A 12,533-nucleotide genomic window follows, 5' to 3' on the forward strand; every position below is an offset into this window, starting at 1 on the left:
GCTTTCTTCAAGCTAGCTGCTTCAATACTAGCTGATAGACGATAGAAAGTCATTAAGAGTTTGTGCACAAAAAGTGGGCCTGCATGTGAAAATTAATTACACGAAAAAGAAGCAGACCAATAGTTAAGCCATAATAAGATGCGACATAAATGGGCGATCAGCTGGGCTGTCATCACCACTTTCTAAGACAGACAAACAGACACGAAGGGTAAAAGCTCATCAGTCAATCATGAACGTTTCCTGGTGACTGGCAGGTCAGGGCAGCTGTGTGCAGTTCCTCCTTTACAATAGCAGAATGGAAAATCTTTCGGAGCGTGTAGCCAGTGAGACCAAAGCCCATTTATTTTAAATAACAGAGCTATAGTAAAACACCAGATAATGAACATAATTACATTCAAGCAACTTGGCGTCTGTGACCTTGGTGGTCTCTGAAATTCTGTCAAAAGAGGCGGAAATAGATTAAGGTTTTTTGTGTGGGCAAATCCCTATCTCTTTATTACTGCTCTTTCAATATGAAGCTCGGCTCCTGGTGTGACCTTGTGTTACTTACATCAGTCTCATTACAGTACACTTAAACTGGCTGCACTTTGGATGATCTATATTCATGGGAAGTGGTAGCATAAACAGGAAAGTGGGGATGTGATTCTGCCTCAAACAGGGAACTGAGAATTGTCTGCAGCCCTTTTATCATGCACTGGTGTCAGTTAGGCAGATTGAATGGATCTGTTTACCAGCACATAACCTGAAGCAAAAGGCGGTTAAAAAGCCTTTTTAAAGTACATCAACTCGGCGAAAACCTGGCTGTGGGAATGCTGCAGAAATATGCAGGAAACTAGTAACAAGGCAGATACGGACAACATAGAATGGACTTGAGAACAGAAAGCATGGTACCCCGTGTAAGCAATTAACCTCAATGACACTGAATCCCACTGTTGAACCTCTTCAAAGACCAGCTAAGCTATCAGCCACATGAAGTCCCTGTTGCTCTCAGCTCTGTTCACTAATATGCTCTTGTGGTTAGAGGCAGACTTCCTGAAGTGAAAGGAGAAAGAAAATGATTCTTCATTTTTTTTAAAGACTACATTTTCAAATAAATGTGGTGACTTCTTTAATTCCCACTGATTGAGAACATTTTTAGTTTGATCTCTCAAGAAGGTATAATGACTGCTGAGGAGAATGACTTAATTTGCTGATTTTTGATGCAAAATTGTGAAAATCTCTTAAATCAGAGTTGATAAGTGAAAATCACTTTTAGTTTAGTGAGTACAGTAAAATATGAGCTTCCAGGAGTCGACGTGTCAACATTTCTGTCATTATAACACACGCATGAATGCCCTGGAGAAATTGATCCGAGTGAAAATGCAGCACACACAAACGGAAGAGCATAACCACCATATACCTGGACGTAATCATAACACATGACACACATGTCTGTAGCTCACACAAAAGCTGACACACTGAGTTTAATCTTGGCCTGTCAAATTACAGCACTTTTCCTCTAGACAGGAGCATGCTTCCTAAATGCCATTACATCTCATATCACGGCTCTCAGAAAGCGTCGTCTGTGATTGTATCCTCCCAGAATGTAAAAAAGCCTCAAACTTTTCACCTGCATTTAACTGCAATTTAACTGACTCAATCAACAAGATTCACATTAAATTTGAGATATGTGTGGCTATGTTTACTTGCATAGAAAGGTTTAGTGTGAACCCAATTACAGGTCTTCATCTTTTAGGTAAAACATAGTGTAAAAGTCATCATAAATCTGGTTACATAATTGGCTCTTCAATTACAGGAGACACAGTTAAGATGCCTGGCTGTTTTGGAAAACACTTGGCATTATAATGGTTTTTGTTTTTGCTGTCAGATTCGACAGCTGCTAACAGTTTTATGGGGACATTTTCATGTCAACAAAAAAAAAAAAAACCCAAAAAAATAACTTTACTTAAACAACAGACTTGAATTGTTGCTCTGCATGTATTAAATGTAGAGTAAACCTGGTGCTGTGTCAAAGACAAAGACAGTAGCTGGTGCATATTTTTGCTGACAGGAAGTCACATGTGTAAAAAAAATCATCTGTTAAACCGCTTTATCAACAGCTCCCTCATGCCCTGCATTAAAAGTAGTGTGATTGCTGTACACATATACGTGCAATACACATATACTATCATATCTCGCTGAGAGTTGGATGAGAAGAGCAATACCACTCTAATGTCAACACATGGTTAGCTTAGCTTAGCCCAATGACTGGAAGAAGAGAGAAACAGCTAGCCTGGCTGTGTCCAAAGTTTTAAAAAAATACACAGATGAACACCTCTTAAGCTCACTAATTAACAACTAATAACTAATTATCTTGATTTTTAATTCATACAAAAAGCCTTTATGCTAGGCTAAGCTAACAGTCTTCTGACTGCAGCTTCATGTTTGGCGTACAGACATGCAACTGGTATTGAGCTACTCATTTAATTCTCAGCAAGGAAATGAGTAAGTGTATTTTCCAAAAAGAAAACTATTTCTGTAAAGGCTGATGTAGAGATAGCACATTAGCACATTTTCTGATGTTATTTGACTGTTCCAGTGAAGCTAAATGAACAGTAATTGCTTCTATCTGTCTGACCATAATGTCCAAATGACTTTCTCTCAGATCATATCATCCACCCCTGCAGTACATTAAATACCACTCCAAAAATATTACGTCACTGATAAAGAGTCAGAAATATTGTGATAATCTGTTATATCACCCGGCCCCACTGGGTTGCTCTCCTTTGCCGCTTTGTGAATTTCTGGATGCCCTGTGATTAATTTGTTCCAGTTTGCAGAAAACTTACAATCAGCAATATCTAACTGTGAGAATCTGCTGGAAAAGGTTTCACATGAGAGCTTTCTTGGAAAACACTTAGTGGCACTAGAACTTAAAAGTCCTGTTTCTTAGTCACAATGATGGACAGCTAGCTACGTGGTGTTTGCACACACACTCATGCTTTCAGTCTCATGTGCGCAACCATGGTGTGTGCAAACATGAAAGGGGGAAGTTGTGGGACACCTCAGGCTGATGCACACATCAGACAAGAAAAAAAAAAGACAAAAGAATGGCGAGCCAATGTTGATGTCACATTAATGCGATTACGAACGAACCACTCCATGCAAAGCGAGACATTAATTGGGCGGCTGTGGAGTTTATCAGCATCAGTCTGTATTCAAATATGCAGTGATAAGTCCTCTGTGGAAGCAAGCCAGGGAAGTGCCAAGAACAAAGGCTGATTGCTGCCCTGCAATTTGTGGGCCAGTGGTGTGACTGAAGTTGGTCATAAAAAGAGATAGCAAGTTGTAAAATCAGGAAGAAGACAGGTGACGATAACAGATGTGGGTGAGTTCCGCACATTACTAAAAGGAATTAGTAATATCTAGACAAACAGTTTGAAAGAGGCAAATCACCCAGTGGAAGGGATAGATCTTGCCAAAACAAATGCCAGTATTGTTCCACAGAATATGTAAAGTCCCAGCCCTGATAAGGGAGCTGCAGATCGCCTACTTTGATACATGACAGAAAACTTTGTTGGATGGTAAAATATATCCCTGCAATTCCTAGCAAAGAGATTACTAGACTTTGCATTATGTTATACAAATTCTACACAGTAAGTTTCCTCAGGTACCCGTCATACCTATAAGATATTCTACATCAAATGAAATACACTGCCAGGTGATTTTAAAAAAAATCTATTTTACTCTTAACATACAGCATAAAAATATAAAATGTAAAATGAGTTTCCACTACGTTGTACCTCATAACCTTTTCACTAAAAATCTAGTTTGAGAAAAACTAACATGCATCTATTATATACACAACTATCTATTTAGTTATGTGAACATATGTAAAAAAATGTCAAACATACAATCTGAAATTAAAGGGTAACTCTGCTGATCTGAAGTTCAGTTTACTTGTTACAGAGATTATAATTCACCCAATAGTTGAATAACACCTTCTGTGGCTTTGAGGGGAGCTATTCAAACCTAAAATATTACCCTGATGATGTAATCAGGGTAATATTGCTGGGTTGCATTATGGGAAATTTCGGATCTGGTGGTTTGGGGATTTGACCTATACTTGAAACTAAAAGTCAGGATCTCTCAGGCTCTTTATCTTCAATTTTGATGGCTTTTTAAAACAAATATCTCTTGTAAGTTCCCCTACATTAAGGAAGTGTAATAGTAAATCACTGGAGTGCCCCTTTAATACCACTGATGTAACGCTGCAGGTGTCAGAGGGAGAACAATACGGGAATCTACAGTCAAAAAACAAATTCACCATTATCATTAATGTTGTGTAATATGTATCATTAATGTTCATTTGCTCTTAGAGATTCCTAGACTGACTGACTTGGAGGCTATAACTTGAAGTTTTCCTCTTTCTCTCTGGGATATGACATTTCTCTTCAGAGACTCAACTCTCACATTCATTCTCTAATCGTACAGAGGCGTATGACCCTGAGGATGGGAATAAAAGAAGAAGAAATTACTTTCATTAAGAAATTCAGATTTCCCCCATCCTTTTGATCTTGTGCCAGAAGAACATTTATGCTGATGAAATGCATAAATAAAGTTCTTAAATTATCCCGTTCCTCTTTAGCGCATGTATCAGAGTTGGAGAACTTCCAGACAAGACAACTACAATCACAGTGAGTGCCTCTGAAAAGAGATGATTTAAGAGATGGACTGCTACTGGTTTAAACATTATGTAGCTTGGCTTCGAGACTTTACTGTGAAAGTGCATATCAAGCACTTTCCTGCACATGATGTAAAGGAGAATTGTACATATGTGTTAATAAATGCTGTGAGTAAGCCTCAAGACTCAACAGCATCAGTGTGTTGTAATGAATTTCTTTATGACAAATAATAACTATTTTAAGATTTCTAAACAGCGTGCAAGCGTGTATCACTTGTTGTTTGTAAGCTGCTCTGGTCATCAAGATGCCCCCCCCCCCCAAAAAAAAAAAAATCAAAATTAAAGCTCTAACCTCCTCATGAACTAGCAAACGGCACTGGAACATGACTCCAAAGCCCTATCATCTCTCTTTAAAGGTCTCTTATCTACAGTCTGGAAAGTGGAACATTTGTGTTTCATAGGCAAATGACTACCTGACGACATTTGTTTTAGTGTGGCTCCTATCTGTGTCAGCAGGCCTGTAGAAAAGCCCCGGTGTTTTTTTACTGACATCATGGCTCTTAATGATAACATTTCCTTTAAACATTCTGTCCCATACAAGCTTCTAAACAAATTAAATCAAATAATCAAAATAATTGACTTCCAAGTAAAAACATGAGTGAAAGTTAAAAGTTACTACCCAAAATTTCCATTGAGTTGCCTCATTGCATCACACAGCTACTTCCCGTCTCAGCTTCCAGGAATGACCTACAGACTTAACCAAAATATTGCTGACGGTAAGAAACTTTGGCCGTGTCATATCAAACGACAGGACTGATGACAAAATTGAACCATATTCCAGTGAAACTGGAAGAGAGGAAACACTTCTGCAAAAAGATTTCCTTGTGGTCTTAGAAGATGATGTGTCTTTCCTGACAATATTGTGCAAGAAATACTTCAATATCTGTTGTGCAACACAGTAACAAGAAAACAGGTCACAGTTTTGTAAGAATGAATAAAAACACCCCAAAATTAAAAATAACTAAGACACCGTTTGGGATATCTAACTGTCAATCATTTCTTTTATCTGGTCAACTCTTCATCAGGAGAAAACAGACAAGAATAAAAATCTTCTGTGTTATCTGATCCACAAAGAGAATTAATACAATGTCACATTCTAATACGATTTTTACACTCATTTAATAACTCAAGTCCATTTAAATCATATCTTAGTGCTCATCAGCTGTAACTCCAGATAGTTATGCATCAGCTCACTGAATGTTCTGCAACTGTGTTCTTATAATCATCATCTAATTTACCGAGGAAGATATCTGAAAATCCTCTATTATAAAAAAAAAAAATCAATAAATGCAGCTCGGAGGAGAACAAATCACAAATGTATTAAATTGTTCACTGGGCTAAAAAGGTAGGGCTGCGTCACCCAGACACATTTTGTGGTAGCCTTGTTTTAAATATATTCGGTGCTCATGACTACGGTTAAATCTGCAGCTCTGCTAACACTGACACATTAGAAAGTTGGTAAACTTGTTGGCTATTTACACATCTGTCACACTCAGAGCAACATTAGCATTCATTTTGAGTCATGTCTTGAATTTAAATCAAATATTCACTCTCCTTTTAGCTCCGTTTTTGGTCTCTACCAACTCCTGAGGGAAACAACTGGTTCTTTGGCTGCTAAATGCTTCACTATTTTCACCAGCTAGTCGCTAAGTTTTGAGTTTGGTGCCAAGCAGGTAGTGTACAGTGTTTACCGGAGCTTTTTCTCTGAAATGGATGTTGATGAGAGCAGTGAGGGTACTGTACACCAAATCAGTCAAGTAAAACACTAAAATACCACAGAGCTGAGAGGAGTCCAGAAGAAGTCAGGTGATGGTTCTGTGTTGTTCATTACAAGTGACACCTTTCACATGACACATAGTTATTTGATCCACTGTTAATTGAATAATATTGATTAGTGCAGCTTTAACATTAGAGGTCATATCAGCAGTTAGCTGTTCGCTAACCGGCTAGTATTTACAGTGTGAATAATGAACTAATAGTACGTGCTAGCTAAAGTATACAGTCATACATGTTCGTCATGACTAAACTTGTTAGTCACATAATTTCCAGGATCTTAGAATTCTAAGAACCTGGAATTCTTAAGTATACCCACTTCTGTAATTAAAAGTAAATACACAGTTGTTACATTGTCTTGATTCAAGAGGAAAAAATCCCAAAAGACAGTTGTTGTTATAATAGTTACTAAGTGACCAAAAACAGAACTAAACAAAACAAAAAGAGAAACGGAGATGAGAATGTGGTGAGAAGTAGCCGCTTGTCGGGTTTTAATGACATGAAATGTGGTTGCCTGAAATGAAAATATGAAGCAGAAGGCTACCAACGTGCCCACTCCTGATACTTTAATGTGCACTTTTTAAACATGGACACATAAAGGTACACGTAAAAAGCCTAAATGATGGTTTTGAAGGGACAGAAGTTACTCACGATATAGCAAGGCTCGCAGTAGGCCTTCTTCTCCACAGCGTAGAAGGGCTTGCCACGCAGCTTGGTGCTGCAGGTCATGCAGACGAAGCAGTCAACATGGAAGACCTGGTCCATGGCAGTGCAGCCGGTGCCTTCACCCACCACGTTCTCTCCACAGCTGGCACAGCGCCCTGAGGAGAGGAAGAGGAGATGAAGGGAGGCTGAGCACAGATTCACTAGAAATCCATACACCGACTGTATTTAAGGTCAGACAAGTCATCAGTTTACCAACAGTCAGGTTCCACTCACTGAGACACTGAACATCTTTCGGGTTTTGGACTGGCAGTCAGACAAATAACAAAATTTGAAGATGTTGGGTCTCTAAGGAATTGTGATTAACATTTTCTTTTTACACAAGTCTTTTACCTTTTGTATACTTAATTAACAGATGAATCAATAATGAAAACAATCATTTCTTGCAGGCCTAAACACTGTAAAAAAAAACCCTGACCACAAGTCCCCAGAGCCTGACATCAACAAGCAGACAAAAACCTAAAGGAATTCAATTTACAGTTAAATAAAGAGAAGAGAAAAGCAGCTGTTTATGTTTGACGTTTTGGCTTGATGAATGACTTTTAACTGATTACACTATGAAACACAATTTTTGTTCCTGGGTAGTGTTATTTCCTAATTGCTTATGCCTAAAAAGTATTTAAAAAATGGCTATTATTCCCCTCAAACTTTGCTTTGGTGACCTTGACAATGACATTTTGTAATTTACCTCTTTCCATTGGGAAAACAGGCACATTTGCACATTTTTATTCACATAAGGTCAGAAAAACAACAACAAAAAACAAGTAAAAATGTGTTACACGGTGTTATCAGAATCATTGTTGATTCACTTTTAGTTGATTATTTGTTCAGAATCAAGCATCAGAAAAATACACCAAAGAGATTATGTTCTTTTTCAGATGGTGAAAACGTATTTTTAATAGTGTATTGTGGTTTAAAATGTTTTTGCTACCTGGCTCCGCTTACTGCTGTTTGTTTCTGTCTTGATACACTGGTGTGTCACTGGACCAAAGGATCAATAGACTGAGCTGATGTCCATCAACTCATTCTACCTTGTGCCAAAAATTTTGAACTCTCCCTTTAAATGATTCATTTCCTGATGTCAGAAGTGCCTAATCTTCTTTTCTATTTCAAACACTGGATAAGGAAGGATTAAATACTATAATTATGCCACATTAAAGAAGCCATACACATCACCAAAGTGTGACATGGACGACATCTATTTCAAAAAGTCAGGCTTTAAATGATAAAAAGAAAACTTTAGAAGTACAACTAAGTCTTTGTAAAAGGGGCACAAGTGAACTGATATTCTTGCGCCAGAAAGAGCCTGATTGCATATTGCGGGACATGGCATTTGGATATCTTTAATTGAGTTGGAGATATCTTTAATTGAGTTTAAGATGTCCTCGACTCAATGCAAGTTATCTTCAACCCAATTAATAACACTGTCAATTTAATTACTGGTATCTTACAATAATAGGGTTTAAAAAGATATCTGAGAATGTTTTATTTTTTACACATCTGAGGACAGATGCAATCTTTCAGAGGAAGCATGATACAGTATATTTAATTAATTCAAGTTCAGTTCTATGGATCATTTTTGTTCTTTTTCATTTTTTGCTTCATCTAAAGGCTGATTTGGGTGATGATTGACACTCTGTATGTTCTGAACAGAGCAGTTCAAGCGTGTTACAGACAGAGGCGAGACACTAACCGGGGGAGATATAGTATCTGATCCTTGCATTTTCACAGTTCCACTTGCTGTTTTCATATCAAAAAATTCAAACAGAGTGTAAAGCAGAATCTGTCTCAGGTATCAGCACAACTTTTGGAAGTCATATGTTGTTGAGATCAAATATCTGCTTGACTGCAAGGCTTGCTAATGGTACTCTAATCTCAGATAACTCATTATCTTATCGCGGGCCTCAGTGGAAACTGAGGAAAGTTGCTAAAAAAGTGACTGGATCCACAACTTTTCCAGCAACATTTCTGAATCTTTATTGAAACGCTGATATTTGTGACTCCGTTATTACAGGATTCAACATTCACCGACTGGGGACACATTAAGAAACAAAGGACCGACATTTATCTTTAAAAATTCTTATCACAGCAATAGTTTTTTGTACATTAATTTACCGACTGCTGTCATCCACGGCGACTTATACCGCAGACAAGTTTTCATAAAACCTGCTATCGGTTTTATCTGTTCCCACAGCTCTATCCACACCTCAATTATGGCTGCGTTACCTACTGTACAGGGAGGCAGATTAAACAAACTAGTGAAGGCACGTCTCGGGGGGACATGTGGGTGTCAGTGGAATCACAAGCAGGGTAATCACTTCAGAGAGCCAGAGGGAAAGAGAAAGGGAGAGAGAGTGAGCGAGAGACAGAGACGGAGCATGCCGAGCCTGTTAGTGGCTTCAGATCACAGGCCATCTTCAGTGAGTGGATAAGAATGCCAAACATGTCCCACAGGGCTCCCACTTTAAATAGCGAGAAGGAAACCTCTCGGAAATCCTTTTCCTTTTGGCAGTCTGTGATCGTGAGGGCCCTCAGGAGCTATTTGTGAGCGACTGTGCATACAGTGTACACAGTATTACCACAACACACACACACACACACACACACATGCACATACACGATGAAAAAAAAATCTCTGCACCAGACATGCCACACATGTAGACGAATACAAACACAGACACATGTATCATATACTGTATGCATACACCATGCATCACGGCATGCTGTGTGCACACATCCGCAGCCCACACATGATTTCACATGATTGTCTGAACAAAAAGCAGCAGATCTGTGGCTGTTTGCGGTAGACCTTTAAACTACTGTATGTTTTTTCTGTTTCTAAATATTACCTTAATATCAAATATAGGCCTGATTAATAATACGAGTCTTAAAGCACTGAGGCTACATTGTTAAACTGACACATCATTGTACAGTATGTTGTGTTTCATGTCAGGCGTCTCTATTGTTTGAAAGGTAATATAAAAAAAAACAAACTTGTTTGATCCCAGCTCCCATTGTTCTCTCGCATCACAATAAGCCTTTTTTTGGAGGAGATGAAGAGCTCCAATGGGGACACAGAAGATTTACAGTAAATTACAGTAATTCATTAATGTAATATGTGAGTGACAAGTGACACAACTTTGGCCACATTTTAGGATTCATGCTAAAAAACAAAGTAATGGATTATGAAATGGCAGACCTGCCAACCCTGGATGAATTTTTAGAGTACCACTTCAGTGACCTAGATGCGTCAGATGTGAGTCACTGCTGTTTGCACAATGAATTATTGTACATAATTACATATATTACATATTGTGGACTTAATTCGCAATGGGGGGTGTTTCCATTCCTTGAAATTTTCCTAGAGTAGTTATAGACTACACAGTGCCAACACACACACACACACACACACACACACACACACACACACACACACACACACACACACACAGCTCAGCTCTCTCCCTTCAGTATCTCATGGTGACTTTTCCTTTCTTCCTCTCCTCACTTCAAAGTGTCCTCAGTGAAAAGCTGGCCAGGTTGCTTCTTGTGTGTACGTGTAACCAGGCGTGGCGGGTAGAAGGCTAAGCCTTCCCTAAATATACTACTGGCTGTTGTACAGCCTACACTCCATACTGGTAAAGTTAATATAATGAAACACCTGTGTCAGCAGTTAAGCAGTTGAAAACACACCTGTTTTGTCAGTCAAATGTAAATCAAACCTGTGAGTGCTGAAGCTCATTATGTTCGGAAAAATTTGGACTTTCCAGTCAAAATAATCTCACGAGCAAGCAGACATATCTGAGAGAATGACAGGTGAAACAGAAATACATGGGCTTTACTGATTTAGGAGGCTTCCTGCAGCAACTTCTAGTTCCACACAGTGTGGCATGACTGATATTAAAAGCTACTGTACAAGGTAAACTGTCATTTGTCTTTTTTTATTGGTAGAGAGCTTATTGGTAAGAGAAGAAACAATCACGCCAGATTAATGTCTCCACTGGCTCGGCTGTATTTATCTACTACTTATGTGTTAAAAAAAAAAAAGAAAAGACAACTGGCCTCTTTTACTGACCTTAAACTAAAAACTCATACCAGTGTACTTTGATGTCAAAATGCGTGCCTGCTACGCAAAATGCGTGCAGGTTGGCAGGTCTGAAATGGTAATATAAACCATATTATCAAGAAGAAAAGAGAGGAAAATACCCATCACATTTCCCAGAGCCCAGGGTGACATCATCATATTACTTGTTTTGTCTGAGCAGCAGCCAGAAGAAACGACAAGAGACCCAAACTATTCAGTTTACTTTCTGTTGATCAACCAATTCATCTGTCCACTTTTTGAATTTATTGATGAATTGTTTAGTCTATAAAATATAAGAAATATAAGTAAGAAATGGCCATTATAATTTCAAAGGGCCCAAGGCAATGTCTTTATGTTACTTTTTTGTCCAATCAGCAGTCCAAACCCTAAAGATATTCAACTTACAACCATATAAAACACAGAAAAGTCACACATTCTTATATTGGAGAAAGTGGAACCATTGAATGTTATGGTATGGATATCAAAATGATTCCGCAAAGTATAAAAATGTAAAGCTAGTCCTTCTTCAGAGAGCCTGTAACTTTTTTTCTAACACTCTTACTGTATGATAACAGAGAGAAATGCAGAGTGTTTTACAATGCTTCACATCAATAATTTCACACGTCTGCGTCGGAAGTAAGCATTTTCAATTTTGAGACACTACTTCAATTGACTTCTTGAATAATACAGGACAGCAATTGAAGCAACATCGTATTTACCCCTGTGGAGATGATCCCAAATACTTTCGAACTATTTCAGCTGGGCATAAAGGAATCATGAAAGGCCTCACCGCTCCCCAGCGTCCCTTTGCGCAGGGAATGGAACCAGAGTCTTAATATCAAAACTTCAAATAGTTCCTGTATAACCAATGCAATGGTGACGGGGAGGGAGGGGGAGTTCATTTACACTTTACTCACTTTCTTTCCTTTCATTCTTCAACCCTCAGAAGTGTCTCTTCTCTGTTACATCGAAAGTCAAAAGAAGGACTGAAGAGAAAATCTTTTCTTCTTTTCTTTTTTTTTTTTTAAAAGAAGCACATTCCCTGTGAGCTATAGAGGCTTAGAATGGTTAGACAATTTAATTGGATAAAAGGAAAAGATTAAAGAGGCCCTGACTCTGTTCCATAAATAATTGATTTCTAATGTATTTGTAGTGGCAGTGAGACGCTGTTGTTTGGGAATGGGGGATGTTGAGTGGCAGAACGCTTCAGATTTCCCTCAGTCTTTGCCT

General features: G+C 38.4%; 1 protein-coding gene across 1 annotated transcript in view; it reads right to left on the bottom strand.

Moving 5' to 3' along the window:
• Window positions 1-12,533, bottom strand: part of lpp (LIM domain containing preferred translocation partner in lipoma) — a 142,167-nt gene that overhangs the window by 19,085 nt on the left and 110,549 nt on the right. The window contains exon 8 of the mRNA XM_067597789.1: window positions 7,148-7,317. Within this exon, the coding sequence (XP_067453890.1) occupies window positions 7,148-7,317 (170 nt within the window). The remainder of the gene's footprint in view (window positions 1-7,147; window positions 7,318-12,533) is intronic.

This window comes from Thunnus thynnus, chromosome 8, assembly GCF_963924715.1.
Source record: "Thunnus thynnus chromosome 8, fThuThy2.1, whole genome shotgun sequence".
Lineage (NCBI taxonomy): Eukaryota > Metazoa > Chordata > Actinopteri > Scombriformes > Scombridae > Thunnus > Thunnus thynnus.